Source organism: Phocoena phocoena, chromosome 20, assembly GCF_963924675.1.
Source record: "Phocoena phocoena chromosome 20, mPhoPho1.1, whole genome shotgun sequence".
Lineage (NCBI taxonomy): Eukaryota > Metazoa > Chordata > Mammalia > Artiodactyla > Phocoenidae > Phocoena > Phocoena phocoena.
The window spans coordinates 1,635,648-1,653,353 of NC_089238.1; the positions used below are offsets into that span (position 1 = coordinate 1,635,648).

At 46.4% G+C, this 17,706-nt stretch overlaps 2 protein-coding genes across 2 annotated transcripts in view; one reads left to right on the plus strand and one right to left on the minus strand.

Annotated features, from left to right (window-relative positions):
• Positions 1–17,706, minus strand: part of LOC136140885 (zinc finger protein 17-like) — a 49,618-nt gene that overhangs the window by 22,046 nt on the left and 9,866 nt on the right.
• Positions 1,563–6,808, plus strand: LOC136141545 (zinc finger protein 304-like). Its single transcript, XM_065899745.1, has 3 exons — positions 1,563–1,595; positions 2,928–3,054; positions 4,986–6,808. The coding sequence occupies exons 1-3, from the start codon at positions 1,563–1,565 to the stop codon at positions 6,806–6,808; spliced, it is 1,983 nt and encodes a 660-aa protein (XP_065755817.1).

Consider the following 17,706-nt stretch of genomic DNA (forward strand, 5'->3'; position numbering starts at 1 on the left):
TTTATACCTGGATTTCCCTGCTCTCAGAGTTCAATGGGAAGGCAGGAGGAGTTTGAGCCTTTGTTCTTGTGAATTAGACCTGAAATATGACATCATCTTATGAAATAAACCATAATATGAAACTATATTAATTCCACTGTCCACTTAAGCCTAAGGACAATTAGTCTTGATAGTTCTAAGTTTTGAATAATATGTCCTGTAAAAATTTATCACTTTGACAGTAGAGTTACCTGTAGTTTATGAAAACTTCCTGCAGCTAAAGTTAAAAAAAAAAGTTAAACTAAAGGTATACATGTGTGCTTTATGCAAAAATTTTAACCATTGCCTATAATGCTACTTGCTGACTCAGGGAGTGATTGTATTTTATATTTTAAAAAACATAATCAGTGATTCTGCGAAGAGGAGCCTCTGATATCCTCCTATAGCTGTATGTGTGAGAACCTTGTGGAGATGATGAATAACAATAATAGCTTGTGTGTATTTAGCACCAGGCCTTGTGGTAAGCACTTTTCATTTCACTTCCCATGAGGTAGGCTGTAGTATATTCCCATTTTAGTTGAACTTTGGGGGAAGGAGGTGCTCATGACTTTTAATGAGAGCTCCCACCCGCGGGGGTTTCTGTGTCAGAAGGTGTAGGTTGGATCCGAGAACTTGCATTATTAGTAAGTTCACAGTGATGCTGACCCAATTTGGGTATGAACGAATTAGAGGAACATTTCATGTTTTTAAACGAAGACTGCACGAGAGAGGGATATTCATTGTTCAATTTAAATCTCAGTCCCCAAAACTCAAGAGAGGTGAAGCAGTTCTCCCAGGATGAAAGAATGCTCCACCTGCTGGAGACGGCGGAGGACGCGGCGTTGTCACAGGTGACCACGGAAATCTGGACGCGTCGCCTTTAAGAGGGGCTCTGGTTCTCTGCGACCAAATTCCTCCCGGATCTTTCTCCCTTCACCAGACTCCGCACGCTGTCGTGGAGAGCCGGAAAGGGGTCCCTTACCTAGTTGGTAAGAGGACACAAACTCCTTTACCCAGAAGTCTGTGCCCGGCACATCCGCGCTGCGCCAATGACAGTCCGGAAGATGGGCGTTTCCTGCCGCCCTTGCCGGCAGAGGCGGGACTTCCGGCGTCGCGGCCGTGACGTCTTCTGCTTGCGCCAAGGCTGTCGGGAGTGGCTCAGGAGGTTGGCTGGGAGGCGTTGCTGGGGTCCGCCTTACACGCGGCTCTTCGGAAGCGAACGGGGAAGGACAGTAGAAAGGATAAGCTCTACCTCCGCGTCGTTGTTAGGATCCATGGTCCCCGTCGTGTTACGGGCCGCCTTGCGCGGAGGTGCTGGCCGGGGCTGTGCTCTTTCCGAGGCCTTCGCACCCGCCCTCCGTCCTCGTCCGCTTCCGGAGGCGGCACCCTGAGCCTGAGCGCCTTTTTACAAGTGGGAGCCTGGGGCTCTGAGTGCGACAGTCGTCCCGAGGCCACTCCGCCCAGTGTGGGGTGGGGGTTCGGCTGCTCCCGCAGAGCCCGCTCCAGTCGCCAGTTTCTCGACCTGGTTCTGCTCAGAGGATTCCATGGCGGCCGCGACGCCTATGGACCGGGCTCAGGTGAGTGGAGGGTCCCTCAAGCCCTCACCGCTTCAGGTGTAGGGGATGGTGTGTTCTAGAGCTTTCAGCACTTCACCTTCATCGCCCCCTTCTCTTGAGTATAAAGGCGGTGAAGGGCGGTCCCTGACGGTGGATATGTGGCGAGGTTCCCATTCCCAGTGTTGACGGGGTGAGGCGTGAAATGGCTTCCAAGGCCCAGGAGCCAACTGGTACGAACACTTGGAGGTGAGAATGAATTAGGAGTGTTCAGGAAACCGCAGGTTTATGTTATGTTTGGTGAGAATAGAGAGCAGGCAGTCAGGAATCAGGCCTAGAATGGCAGCCTGAGGAGCTGGGCCTCTTTTCTGGTGGTGGCGGGAGCCATGGAAAGTTTGTAACAAAGAAGGGAGGTGATCTGACATAGGTGTTAACAGGCTTTCTCTTGTAGCAGAGTGGAAAGATTGGGGAAGCCTGAGGGTGGGCAGGGAGACCAGGATGGAGTCTACAGCAATAGTCCAGGTGAGTGTTGATGGTGGGTGTACCAGAGTGGTGGCAGTGGACGTTAGAGAGGTGTATGGATTTTGTATGTTTTTAAACTAGGGTCGTTGGAGATTTTCTGATGAGACATAGTGAGATTCTGGGACTCTTCACCTGCCCTGCCCCCTGCACTTGAGTCTGGGGGCTTTAACGGAGGGGTTCTTTCTAGCCCAGCATCCTAAATTTAGATCGAGAGTTATATGAAGAGGTTCCTGCTTCTTGCAGCCAATAGGATGAGGACTGGAAGAGTGTATTAGACCCAGGAACAGCATGTGTAAATGCTTGGAGGTAAGGTTGAGTTGGGAGTCCTTAGGCACCTGGGTGGCAGTGGTGCCTGTCATAAAGACATATGAGTACTTCCTGGATACTGTATGCAGAGTGGCTTCAGGAGTGGAGGTTGCCTTGGAGGTGCATATGGTGTGGATCAGAAGGTTGTCAGTGTTAATGAGGTGTGGTCCCGATATTACGAAGGTGGTTCAGAGTGATGTACATGTTCGGAGGAGTGTGGACTGATGGCCTCAAAGTTGTGCCTGGGAGGCATGTTCTGGAGGATGCCAGCCGGAGAGTGTTTGGTGCCCCTCATGCAAGGCCCATAGCTTCCATAATATATGAATATATCTGCTCAGATGCCTGGTTCTGTTCTGGGCTGCACACAGCAATCAGAGAGACAAGAGAGAGCAGGCAATAGTGGTGCTAAGGCCTAGTATCGCCTCTGAATTGGGCAGCTGGGGAGGATAGGGACCAGGGGGTGGGTAGGTTAATGGGTAGACTGGGGAGTCCTGTTGTCCGTGGGCTCAATTGTCCCCATCGTGGCAGGGCTGTGTGACCTTCGAGGATGTGTTCGTGTACTTCTCCCGGGAGGAGTGGGAGCTCCTTGAGGAAGCTCAGAGACTCCTGTACCGTGATGTGATGCTGGAGAACTTTGCACTTGTGGCCTCGCTGGGTAAGTCCCTGTTTCAGTTATCTATTGGTACATGGCAAATTACTCCAAAAGTTAGTGACTTAAAACAATTAAAATGCGTTATGTAACTTTCAGTGTATCAGGAACCTCGCTCATCACAGCTTACCTGGGTGCTTTTGGCTCAGGGTCTCTCATGAGGTGTCAGTCAAGCTGTCAGCCAAAGCTGTGTTCTCATCTGAAGGCCATTCTCGGGAAGAATCCACTTACAAACTCACTCATGTTTTGTGTTTCCAAGATGTAATTTCTTGCGGCTTTGTTGAACTGTGAGCGTTAGTTCCTCACTGGCTGTTGGTCAGAGGCCTCCCTCGGTTCCTTGTCATGGTGGCCTTTCTGTAGTGCACCTCATAACGTGGAAAGTGCCTTCTCTGAGCAAGTGTGCAAGTGAGAACGTCCAGGATGATGGCTGGTCTTTTTCTAACCTGACCTGTAGTAAATGATCCCATCATAGAAATGGGTCAATCAGTCCAGCCTATGGTCAAGGGAAGCGGCCTACACAGGGGTGGAAATACTGGGAGGTAGGCATTCTTGGGGACCATCGGAGAGGCTGCCTTCCACAGGCCCTCATGCCTGCTCCAGTGTCCTTGGGGTTTGCTTTCTCCCCACTTCCCTTGGGGCAGCTCTTTCAGTCCAGCCAAATCAGTGACTATTCTCCTTCCCTTCTTTGTTTCCCTGAGTAGGTGCTGTGGGTGCCAAGGCTGGGCCGTGTGTGGTGTCCCCTCCCTCGCTGAGCAGTCCTGACACCTGTGCCCCAAACCTTTCAGGATTGGGTTAGGAGTTCAGGGCTCTTTCAGTCTGCTTCACAGATTCTGTCTGGCTTGGGCACTTCCATGTCCATAATGCCTCTGTGTCCATGTTCTGCCCCTATCTTCTGGCTGAGATTTCCTGGTGCATGACTATGCCAGGAATTGTAGGTACTGACATGGTCACTGCTTGTGGAAGACACAGGGATGTTCCGCCGAATCCTCCTTCGGGTTTTTTTGTCTTTTTTTTTTTTTAACATTTTCTATTTTTTGTGGGATGGGTCTTTCTAGGTCACTCATCTGCTCTATGTTTTGTTTTGTTTTTTCTTGCAGTATAGTTAATTCATAATGTTGTGTTAGTTTCCCCTATGTTTTGTTTTGTTTTTTTACAACCTCCATCTTCCAGATCCCATGTAGTTGCCCAGGTGGAGAGGGGCAGGAAGCCCCGGGTGCCTGACAGGGAGCCCTGACTCCAGCCACAGTGAGAGAGGCCATAGAGGGCCTTGCCCTGCTGCATGGGAGCTGAAAGAGAGCCATCTTAGGGCTGAGTTCACATCATACTGAACCTGCTTTGTGTTCACCAGTGTTTTCTTGCCAAGGCACATAGCAGTACCTCACTTCTCCCTTTCCTTCCCCATTCTTGGCACTTGACGTTTCTCTTCTGTCTTCCATCCCTTTGTTGTTTCCCCACCTCTCTGGCCTCTGTGTTTCTCACTCATTCTCCTCTTCTCCGTCCATATTGCTCTGCAACATTGGCTACTATAATGTGTCATGAGTTGTGCACATATCTGTATGTAGTCCTTAAGAACCAGCTACTTACTTGCAATCAGATTTTCCTGGGCTTGGACACAGCCTTCTGCACAGAGCTCACCTGACACCAGCAGCTGAGGCCCTGCTGAAACCCTTTTGTAGAGGAGTGAGTTGGAGACCTTGCCTTTACTTCTGGTACTGTCCACCATCATTGTGTCTTAACCCAGAATTAGAGTTCCTCCATACTGTGACGTTTAGAGGCCCAGGACTGACAATGGATGCTTCCTCACCCTGATCCTGGCTCCCTCATCCTGCCAAAAGCCAGTGGACTCATTCATTGGTGTGTCACACACGCATATGTGATGGAGTTGCTGCTTCCCACCAAAGTCAACATGTCCTTCACTAGCATTTCTTTGCTTTCAGGTTGTTGGTGTGAATCAGACAATGAGGAGGCCCCTTCTGAGCAGAGCATTTTTGTAGGAGTATCAGAGGTCAGGACTCCTGAGTCATGTCCATTTATCCAGAAAGCCCACCCATGTGAGATATGTGACCCACTCTTGAAAGACATTTTGCACCTGGCTGAACACCAGAGATCATGCCCTGCACAGAAACTGTACACATGTGACCCCTGTGGGCGAGGATTCCTGTTCAGTGAAAACTTTTATCAGCCTCAGAAGCAATATAGTGGGAAGAATCCCATCAGAAGGGATGATGATGGGGCCTCACTTGTGAAGAGCTGTGCTGTCCACATGTTAGGGAGACCTTTTACTTGCAGAGAGGAAGGGATGGACTTACCAGATAGCTCTGGCCTCTTCCAGCACCAAAGTACTCACAATGGAATGAGTCCATGCAGAAGGGCTGAGTTCATGGAGCCCTTTCCACAAAGCTCCAGACTCAGGCGACACCAGGGAGACCATGATGAACTGATGCTTCTCAATTGCAGTGACAATGGGAAAGCCTTCCTGAACACCTTCACTCTCCTTGACAACCAGGTAACTCAGGCTGAAGTGCAAGCTTTTAGGTGCCTACCATGTGGAGATCTGTCCAAGGAGAAATCGGCTCTTATTCATCACAATAAAATTCATAGTGGAGAAATTTCACATGTGTGTAAGGAGTGTAGAAAGGCCTTCATTCACCTGTCTCACCTAAAAACCCACCAGAAGTTTCACACTGGAAAACGACAGTATACATGCAGTGAATGTGGAAAAGCTTACAGCAGAAGCTCGCACCTTGTTCAGCACCAAAGAATTCACACTGGAGAAAGGCCTTATGAGTGTGGCGAATGTGGAAAAGCTTTTAGCCGCAAAAACACGCTTGTTCAGCACCAGAGAGTTCACACTGGAGAAAGGTCTTATGACTGCAGTGAATGTGGAAAAGCCTACAGCAGAAGCTCCCACCTTGTGCAGCACCAGAGAGTTCACACTGGAGAAAGGCCTTATGAGTGCAGTGAATGTGGGAAATTCTTTAGCCAAAGCTCTCACCTTATTGAGCACTGGAGAATTCACACTGGGGCAAGGCCTTATGAGTGCATAGAATGTGGAAAATTCTTTAGCCATAACTCCAGCCTCATTAAACATAGGAGAGTCCACACAGGAGCAAGGTCTTATTTGTGTGGCAAATGTGGGAAGGCTTTTGGCTGCAAAGACACACTTGTTCAGCACCAGATAATTCACACTGGAGCAAGGCCTTATGAGTGCAGCAAGTGTGGAAAGGCCTTCAGCCGTAAAGACACACTAGTACAGCACCAGAAAATCCACACCGGAGAAAGGCCTTATGAGTGTAGCAAATGTGGAAAATTCTTTAGCCATAGCTACAACCTCATTGTGCATCAGAGAATTCACACTGGAGTGAAGCCTTTTGAGTGCAGTGAATGTGGGAAATGCTTTAGCCACAACTCCAGCCTCATTCTACACCAGAGGGTTCACAGTGGGGCAAGGCCTTATGTGTGTAGTGAATGTGGGAAAGCCTACATTAGTAGCTCCCACCTTGTTCAGCACAAGAAAGTCCACACTGGAGCGAGGCCTTATGAGTGCAGTGAATGTGGGAAATTCTTTAGCCGCAACTCTAGCCTCATCCTTCACCAGAGGGTTCACACTGGAGAGAAGCCTTACATGTGCAGTGAATGTGGGAAAGCCTATAGCAGAAACTCCCATCTTGTTCGGCACCAGAAAGTTCACACTGGCGAAGGGCCTCATGAATGCAACATCTTTGGTGGCCCTTTAGCTGCATCTGTTACACTTGTTTAGCAGCCAGAAAGTTCATACTAGAGAAAGGCCTTATGAATGCAGAAAATGTGCTGTATTCTTGTTCAAGGTATTAGGACTCACACCAGAGAAGAGCTCTGTGAGTGCCCTTTGTGAGGGAGCCAGCAGGTCAACCTTGTACAATTGTACGTCCACGCTGGGGAGACTCCCAACAAGTACCACATAGGTGAGAAGCTCTCATGAGGTGCATTGCACTTCCTCAACTGTCCAGGGCTCTTGACAGTTATATCACTGCCAGTGCCTGTGGTGGAAGCCATCTCATTGGTGTTAAGTTTCCACAGTGTCTGTCAGTTACTCCAATATGCTCAGGAAAGGTGGAGCCCTGTGCTGTCTCTCCTGATCCCTCTAGGGGATTGGGAATGTTCTGAGTGTATTGAAGATCCTCATTTCCTTCCCCATGACGGGGTTCTGAGTGACCATGATCTGTCTCTGGCCGAAAGGATCTGAACTGGAATCTGCTGGTGATTACCAGATAAGATTTCCTTGACAATGTTGACTGTAACATGATAGCTGTGACTTATTTATCCTGCTTTCAAGTCACCCAACTTTGGAACTCCCTGCCCCATGCTACTCTGGTTTGTGCAGTGATAAAGGCCTGCTGTGGCAGTTTTTACTCTTGGGAGGTCAGTTCATTGTGTCTAATGAATTGAGAAAAAATTGGGTTTCGCCAGCCTGAAGGGAGGAACACCTTTTGTTGGCACCAACTTTATGTGTCTCAGAAGGAACAGTAGGATGGCAGAGAACACCTCTCAGTCTAGTTTGGCCTAGTTTGCATTGTTGCCCAAGGCTTGCTAGAAAAGACTGAAGAGCTTTGTGCACCTAATCCTGTGGCTTAGAAGTCAGGATTTCCTGTGAGCCCAGAGTTCATTCTGAGGAGGGCACAGTTGGTGTGGAAATCTCCAGTGCTTGTGGAAGCAACATGAATTGGGTCCTTTGTTCCTAGGGAATGTCCCATATTCCCCATCACTTTTGAGGGATTTCTGTCTCCTGGACCTGTACAGGAGCCAATCCTTGATGTCCAGAATCCCATAGGCAAGTATCATTGACTGGAAGGCTTTAGCCTTTTAGGGCAATATGGGAATCATAGTTGGTATAGAAACGCTGAGATAATGGAGTGGGGATGACTGTGGCTAGTGAGAGGATGTGTGCCTATTCTAACGGAGGTATCTGTAAATGTCCATGTGATTTTGGCTGTATGGCATGAATGGTAGAGAAATCCTAAGGACCTTCAGATATCTGAGTCTCCTGTGGCCAGTGCACTGTCACAGTAGATAATCTAAAGGTTTGCAGATTTCTGTACCTCCCTCGACTGTTGATGTTATGGCCATCACAGGCACAGGTAGGAACCCCAGCACTGACAAAAGGGAGATCCAGGGATCGGGCTTGTCTGACCCAGCCAACATTCCTAGTGACAGTAATGGATGTGGACTTCATTGCTCTCCAGTTTTTGCTGATATTGAGGAAGGGCTTATCCCCCTAAATTGTGGGGAGAGGGATATGGTTGAACCAGAACAGTTGCCAGATGTGACTTTCCAAGAGGAATGGTAAATATGGATTTTTATGGGGAACATTGAGTTCTTAACATCTTTATTGAGGTATTGTGACATGAAATAAAATGAATATATGTAAAGTGTAAAACGTGTTATGTTTCACCATGTGTGTATATACTGATGAGACCACACAACCAAGATAATGGAGATATCCCACACAACCTAAATATTCCTTGTGTCCCTTTATAATCCTTTCCTTCCAGTCCTTTCTAATCCCCTTTCTCACAATTCACAAGTAATAGCAAGCACTTTCTAGTATTTCATATAAACAGAATCCTATGGTATATAGTTTCTGGGAAGTGGGACTCTGGCATTTTTCACTAACTATAACTATTTTGAGATTAATCCATCTTGTTGCATGTATCAGTTGTTCGTTTGTATTGTTGAGAATTATTCCATTGTATAGATATACCACATTTGTTTTTTATCTATTCACCTGTTAGTGGATGTTTGGGTTGTTTCCAATTTTTGGCTGTTACAAATAAAGCTCCAATGAAGATTTGTGTATAAGGTATTACTGAATAACGTTCCATTGTATGGCTATACCACAGTTTGTTTATCCATTCACTGACTGAGGGACATCTTGATTGCTTCCAAGTTTTGGCACTTATCAATAAACCTGCATTATGCATTGTGTGTAGGTTTTGTGTGGGTATAAGTTTTCAGTTTGTTTGGGTTCAAGCCAAGGAGCATGATTTACTGGGTCATATAGTAAGAGTATGTTTAGTTTTGTAAGAAACTCTCTTCCAAAGTGGCTGTCATTCTGCACTCCCACCAGCAGTGGGTGAGTGTTCCTGTTGCTCCATATCCTCATCAGCATTTGATGTCAGTGTTTTGGACTTTTGCCATTCACATAGGTGTGTAGTAATAGTATATTGTTGTTGCTTTCACTTGCAGTTCCCTAATAATATATGATGAATATCTTCATATTCTTCTTTTTTTTAAATAAGCTTTTGATGGCTAGCTTTTTTTTTTTTTTTTTGGCTGCATCAGGTCTTAGTTGCAGCACGTGGGATCCTTTGTGGTGGCGTGCACGTTCTTCATTGTGGTGCATAGGCTTCTCTCTAGTTGTGGTGTGTGGGTTTTCTCTGTCTAGTTGTGGCATGCGGGCTCCAGGGTGCATGGGCTCTGTAGTTTGCAGCACGCGGGCTCTCTCGTTGAGGTGTGTGAGCTCAGTTGTGGCGTGCGGGCTTAGTTGCCCCGTGGCATGTGGGATCTTAGTTCCCCGACCAGGGATTGAACCCATGTCCCCTGCATTGGAAGGCAGATTTTTTATCACTGGACCACTAGGGAAGTCCCTCTTCATATTCTTTTTTTTTTTTTTTTTTTTTTTTTTTTACGGTATGTGGGCCTCTCACTGTTGTGGCCTCTCCCGTTGCGGAGCACAGGCTCCGGACGTGCAGGCTCAGCGGCCATGGCTCACGGGCCCAGCCGCTCCGCGGCATGTGGGATCTTCCCGGACCGGGGCACGAACCCATGTCCCCTGCATCGGCAGGCGGGCTCTCAACCACTGCGCCACCAGGGAAGCCCCATATTCTTTTAACAGTGTCTTGCAGAGCAGAAATTTTAAATTTTAGTCAAGTCCAGATTACTAAGTTTTTCTTTCATGGATTGTGTTTTTGGTGTTGCATCTAAAAAGTGATTGCTAAACCCAAGGTAACTTACATTGTCTCCTATGTTATCTTGGAGGTGTTTTATAGTTTTGAGAAAATATTTGTAAAGGTATAAGATGTGTGTCTGGATCACTTTTTTTTTGGCTGTGCTGCACAGTTTGCGGGATCTTAGTTCCCCTACCAGGTATCAAACCCATGCCCCCTGCATTGGAAATGGAGCCCTAACCACTGGACCACCAGAGAATTCCCTAGGCCACTTTTTTATTGTTTATTTATTTATTTTATAAACAGGATACGTAATTTATTACCTATTTTACTATCTCTTAGCATTTTTTTTAAATTAATTTTATTTTGTCTCACTGGGTCCTCACTGTGGCGTACGGGCTTCTCTAGTTGCAGTGCGCAGGCGCACTTGCGGTATGTGGGATCCTAGTTCCCCTACCGGAGCCCCTGCATTGGGAGCATGGAGTCTTTTTTCTTTTTTCTAAATAAATGTATTTATTTATTTATATTTTTGTCTTCATTAGGTCTTCAGTGCTGCGTGCAGGCTTTCTCTAGTTGTGTCTAGCGGGGGCTACTCTTCATTGTGGTGTGGAGGCTTCTCATTGTGGTGGTTTCTCTTGTTGTGGAGCATAGGCTGTAGATGCACCGGCTTCAGTAGCTGTGGCACACAGGCTCAGTAGTTATGGCTCATGGGCTCTAGAGTGCAGGCTCAGTAGTTATGGCACATGGGCTTAGTTGCACCATGACATGTGGGATCTTCTTGGACCAGGGCTTGACCCCATGTCCCCTGCATTGGCAGGCGGATTCTTAACCACTGCGCCACCAGGGAAGTCCCTGGGAACGTAGCGTCTTAACCACTGGACCACCAGGGAAGTCCCTGGATCACTTTTTAAAGCCCATTTGTTGAAAAGACTTCTTTCTCCATTCCTTTTCCTTTGTTCCTTTTTCAAAAACCACTTGAATGTATTTGTGTTCGTCTATTTCTACACTCTCCGTTCCAGTTTTTTCCATTTATTGAGATAATAATCGTGTGGCTGTGTGTGGGGGGGTCTTATTGTCTTTTATTTTATTATATGGTTTATTCCATTAATTGATATTCAGATGTTAAGCCAACCTTGCATTTCCTGGGACAAATCCCCCAGATCACGTTGTATAATCCTTTGTGTATGTTGCCAAGACAGTTTTCTGGTATTTTGTTAATGTATTTTATATCTATATAGATGAGTGATAATGGCTTTGTAGATCTGGGGATTTTTTTTTTTTTTTTTTTTTTTTTTTTTTTTTTCTTCTTTCCTTGCGGTATGCGGGCCTCTCACTATTGTGGCCTCTCCCGTCTCGGAGCACAGGCTCCGGACACACAGGCTCAGCGACCATGGCTCACGGGCCCAGCCGCTCCGCGGCACGTGGGATCCTCCCAGATGGGGGCACGAACCCGCGTCCCCTGCATCGGCAGGCGGACTCTCAACCACTGCGCCACCAGGGAAGCCCCAGATCTGGGGATTTTTAAAAAATATTTAATTATTTATTTGGCTGCACCAGGTCTTAGTTGCGACAGGCAGGCTCCTTAGTTGCAGCTCGCGGGCTCCTTAGTTTTGGCATGTGAACTCTTAGTTGTGGCATGCATGTGAGATCTAGTTCCCTGACCAGGGATCGAACCTGGGCTCCCTGCATTGGGGGTGTGGAGTCTTAACCACTGCACCACCAGGGGAGTTCCTACATCAATTTTTATATGTAACATTTTTATCTTCATCTAGTTCAAAATATTTATGTTTTTTAAATTTCCCTTGTAATTTCTCCTTTTACCCATAGGATAATTAGCAGTGTGTAGTTTAGTAAGTCTTTTTCTATTAAATTTACAGGGATGGTATCACAGAGCAGGAGGAATGCTTGTGATTTTTCAGTCAATGGTCCAAGTGTTAACTGTTGAAATGGGGAAAATCTGTGAGTTATTTGAAATAACTTGGTTTTTCTTCATAAGATGGGAGACGCTTTTTTCCAGTTTCTCTTCTGTTGACAGTATTTACAAGTGTCCTTTTCAATAGGTGGTTGGTTGGGATGTGGGCCCCATAGTCCCTGCTGATCTGCAAGGACACATGTTTTCTTCAGATCCTGTCTTGTAAATATGAGCTGCCAGGTTTTGTAGTTCAAAAGGGGCTAATTATTCTTTTTTTTAATTATTATTTATTTACTTTATTTTTGGCTGCATCAGGTCTTCAGTTGTGGCATGCGTGGGATCTTCGTTGAGGCTCACGGGCTCAGTAGTTTTGGCACACGGGATCTTAGTTCCCTGACCAGGGATCGAACCCGCATCCCCTGCATTGTACGGCGGATTCTTTACCACTGGAACACCAGGGATGTCCCGGGGCTAATTATTCCAAGTTCTATTTTTGAATTAGGTCTCCACCTTCACATTTAACACCATTGGTAAAATGACATGAAACAGTTGCTCTTAACATCAGCACCTCTGTGACTCCCAACTGTTGAAATTAGGAATTTTTTCTAGTCTGTCTGAAAATCTCCTATAGTTTAAAAATATTTTTGTTTTAATGATTAAATTACTATACAGTCGATTTTTCCTGGTCATGGACCACCAGACCAGAGACTCATAAATCATAGGCATCCTTATTCCTGAAACTATGATTAAGAAATGTCACCAGATGATTAACCCCAGCTTCTTTGTTCCTCCCCTCTAAAACCCCACAACTCAAAGACCCAATTGCAGTGGGTGTCAGACTTGTCTCCCACTCCCTTGATTGGTGCCCTGCAACAAACTCTTACTTTGCTGCAAACACTCAATGTCAGTTTGGCTTTTGCTCAGTTACAGTAGGGGGTTTGAGCAAAAGGGAAAGAGTAGGGGGAGAGGTGCTAAGGAGAGAGATCAGAAGGATAAGGGGGTGGGAGCACTGGATGTGGGAGGCTACTGCAGGACAAAGAGAGGGTGGATTTACAGGGGAATGAGTCTAGTTTGTTCCTGCTGAAGTTTGTCGACTTGCTCATTAGTTTTGGCCAAAAAATCTTTTAGTGATCTAACTTTTTAAACTTTTTTTTTTTAATGTGTATTTATTTTTGGCTGTGTTGGGTCTTCGTTTCTGTGCGAGGGCTTTCTCCAGTTGTGGCAAGCAGGGGCCACTCTTTGTTTTGTTTTGTTTTGTTTGCGGTACGCGGGCCTCTCACTGTTGTGGCATCTCCCGTTGCGGAGCACAAGCTCCGGACGCGCAGGCCCAGCGGCCATGGCTCACGGGCCCAGCCACTCCGCGGCATGTGGGATCTTCCCAGACTGGGGCACGAACCCGTGTCCCCTGCATCGGCAGGCGGACTCTTAACCACTGCACCACCAGGGAAGCCCAAGCAGGGGCCACTCTTCATCGCGGTGTGCAGGCCTCTCACTATCGCGGCCTCTCATTGCGGAGCACAAGCTCCAGACGCTCAGGCTCAGTAGTTGTGGCTCATGGGCCCAGTTGCTCTGCGGCATGTGGGATCTTCCTGGACCAGGGCTCGAACCCGTGTCCCCTGCATTGGCAGGCAGATTCTCAACCACTGCACCACCAGAGAAGCCCTAGTGATGTAACTTTTATTTCAGAATTTAATTTGGAGTCCTCTGCATACTAAGAAAAAATACTATCCATTGGGCCTGAGAACTCTTATTTCCTTTATTTTCAAAGGTGTCTTTCAAATTAACCCTTTTGTTCAAATCAAGTGTCCCCCAGAGTGGCCATTGAAGGCCCAAATCATCCTTAGGATAGTTATGCTATTCAGAAACACAGGCACAGAGGACTTCCCTGTGTGGTCCAGACAGCCCAGAAAAAAAACCCAAAAAACAAAACACATAACTCAAAGGACATCAAAAACGGTATGAAAAGGAATGGCGTGATCCACCAATTATCTCAAACAACAGGGAACTAACAATAAAATCCAGGTGTCAAACTGAGAACGAAAAGCCACGAAACTCAACACAGCAGAGTTTAGACCTACTGCTGACTCACCATGTCTTCACGGACTCAAGTTGACCTTGAGCAGCAAGGCACAAGGGACATCTGTGGGTACTGCAGCTGGTGGAAGGCTGGGGTCTGCGGTGACAGTGCAGACAGTATCTCAGTGGGACTTCCACAATAAACATAATAGGTTGTAACATAGCTTCTACAGTGAATATATCCAGTTTATCTTGTTCCTTTTGTCCACTGAACGTTGATTAGTGAGACACAGGCTCAACAGTAGTGTGTGCTGGAGGACTGATGATACTCAGTGTGGAAGCTCTTTACAACTTCTCCTATTACTATTTTACCTTCTTAATCTGAATTTGTCTTAAAAATTATTTTTTCACTTGCTTTGACACTAGTTGAGGAAATCATACATCTCTCATGCTTAACAGTTAGTAACCTGTCCATCATTTTCAATTTTGAATGAACAACTGCGTATCATACAAAGACCTCGGAGAGGACTTTTACCACATTTAGTGAATATCTACTCTTCAGGAAATTCATCACAAAATTTACATTTGCATTTTCCATTTTTTTATTCAGTATATGCAAAATATAGATAACAGCAAGTTCAGCAAGAATAGAAAGTATTGCCTTTTCAATCTCACATGTGTATCAGTTTGTCACAAGTCCAAACTCATAACTAAGTTTTAACAGGTTGAACCGTTGAAAGGTTTGCAAACTTGTGAACTAACAGTGAATTGAACTTGGTATCTGATTCAACAACAAAAAAAGGAAACTTCCTGTTTGCCTGCCTGTAAGGGAGAGTTCTAATTGTCAGGCAGTCACCTCAAAAAAAGCCAGAGCAGGTCTCATATGAGCTTTTGGGAAGTCTGGCATTCAGGAATCGGCAGACTTTCAGAAACAGGCATATTTAAGGATTGAAACCTATCCATAAAGGAGAGCGAATTATCACATGTCATTTCCTGCCAAGATAGCTTGTGGCCTTCTAACCTTCGAAGCCTGGGTACGAAGGGGGCATCCTACTCGAGAGACAAAGGTTTGGGATTCCATGATTCCATCTCCTTGATGGGAACTGATTTATCAAGTAACCTGAAATTGCAGCAACAGTGAATGCACAGGGAGTTCAAATCATCTCTGAAAAATACTTGAAATGAATATTAGAGAAAGTTATTAACAGTGATTATGTAGTTACTCAATTAAATTAGGAAAAATAGTTCTAGAGGGCTTCCCTGGTGGTGCAGTGGTTAAGAATCCGCCTGCCAATGCAGGGGACACGGGTTCGAGCCCTGGTCCGGGAAGATCCCACATGCTGCAGAGCAACTAAGCCCATGCGCCACAACTACTGAGCCTGTGCTCTAGAGCCCGTGAGCCACAACTACTGAGCCCGTGTGCCATAACTACTGAAGCCTGTGCACCTAGAGCCGGTGCTCTGCAACAAGAGAAGCCACGACAATGAGAAGCCCGCGCAGTGCAACGAAGAGTAACCCCCACTCACTGCAACTAGAGAAAGCCCGCGCACAGCAACGAGACCCAACACAGCCATAAATAAATAAATAAATAAATAAATAAATAAATAAATAAATAAATAAATAACACTGAATACATATCAAAATGTGGAGTAAGAAATATGTGTTGGTCACTGGATGGGACACCATCACTGGCTCTATGACTGAAGTCCACGCCTATAGCCCGTGCTCCACAAGAAGCCACCACAATGAGAAGCCCGTGCACCACAATGAAGAGTAGCTTGCTGCAACTAGAGAAAGCCCACGAGTAGCAATAAAGACCCAAGCAGCCAAAAAAAAAAATAGTTCTAGAGAAACATATCTGTTACAGGTGAAAGAAAGTTAAAGAAAGTTAAGCTCAGTAGCTACAGTTTATTACAGTGAAAGGATACAGATTAAAAGCAGTAAAGGAAGATGGCGCTATAGGAGAGTCCAAGTGGGACCACATTGCCAGGTTCCAGTTGCCCCCTCGCTTAAGTCTCACAGCATCAATTTGTGACAGCACACATGGAGTACTGCTAACCAGGGAACCTCACACAAGCCTTGGTGTTGTCCAGGGTTCTTTTGGAGTATCTGTCACACACAGAGACACCTGTGTGGCTGACCTTACTCTCTAGCTTCTCCAAATGTCAAACTGATACAGAGACCTAAGGCCCCCCAACCATAAATCACAGTATTAGCATAAACTGCCTAGCACAAACCAAGGACCAGGTAAATAAAGACATTTTTATTAGTGAATGTATCAAGAGCTTGGAGATTGTCTCGCAGGAGTTGGGCAAGTAAGTGCCACACATTTCTTTGGAATGAATAGACTGGACAACTCAGGCCTGTGATGTCATCCTTTACACAGGTCAAGTGAAAATACTCAAAACCTGTCCCTTCGGAATTCTTTTACATTTTATCCTAATCTATGTTCTCAATGTTATTTATGGGTATCTGTATAATGGAAACAGACTGTAATGGTGTGCTACTTCACATCTTCCCAAGTCCACACTGGATGACCTTGAAACCATGCCCCATAGGGTTAACAGAAGCTGGTGAGTAACAGAAATCCTTGAGTTTGTCTTACAGAACCACAGCTAATGGAACAGCTTGTCAAAACCCCTCTGCTTTTAAACTGCCTTCACTGATTAAGCTTGTTTTAGCTTTTCTCTCTTTAGTTGCATATGCTCCAAGCTTCATATGGCCTAAGTAATATCACAAGACTCCCTAACGACCCCTGTAAAATAACACCTCTGATGTATGGGTCACTATAGTAAAGGGAGCCCCAGTTGTTTTTGTTTTTGTTTTTGGCTGTCTTGGGTCTTTGTTGCTGCATGCGGGCTTCCTCTACTTGTGGCGAGCGGGGGCTACTCATCGTTGTGGTGCACCGGCTTCTCATTGCAGTGGCTTCTCATTGCATAGCACGGGCTCTAGGCGCGTGGGCTTAATTGCTCCACGTCGTGTGGGATCCTCCCGGACCAGGGCTTGAACCCGTGTTCCCTGCATTGGCAGGCAGATTCTTTTTTTTTTTTTTTTTTTTTGTGGTACGTGGGCCTCTCACTGTTGTGGCCTCTCCCGTTGCGGAGCACAGGCTCTGGACGCGCAGGCTCAGCGGCCATGGCTCACGGGCCCAGCCTCTCCGCGGCATGTGGGATCTTCCCGGACCGGGGCACGAACCCGTGTCCCCTGCATCGGCAGGCGGACTCTCAACCACTGCGCCACAAGGGAAGCCCGGCAAGCGGATTCTTAACCACTGTGCCACCGGGGAAGTCCCCCCAGTTGTTTTTTTAGGAACTTAAGAGTCAGCTCTTACACACTTTGAGCTAGTTAAGACTGATTATAACTACCAACCCGTAAAATTTGGCCTGCACAAGTGTTCAGTGAATGCCCTTTGGACATCAGATGGCCAAAAACTCCACCCTCAGATCATACAAAGTGACTATTTCTGAACATGTATCCCATGAAGAAGCATGTAATGCAGATACATCCGCACACACCAATCACCTCACCTTTTCTCACACCCTATCACCTTTCCCCACACCTAAGACCACCTTGTGTCTTTATCCCATAAATAACTCAAGGACCCCAACTCCAGGGAGGTGGATCTCAGGCTTGCTCTCCTGTCTCCTCCCTTGGCTGCCCTGTGAATGAATTTTTTCTCTCCCGCAAACCTTGGTGTCTCAGTGTTTGGCTTGTGCACCTCTGGAAATGCTACCTGGTTTGGTAACAACCTCATGTTCACAGCTTGAAATTGCCACAGTTGGAGTATTTGTACCAGGGAAATTG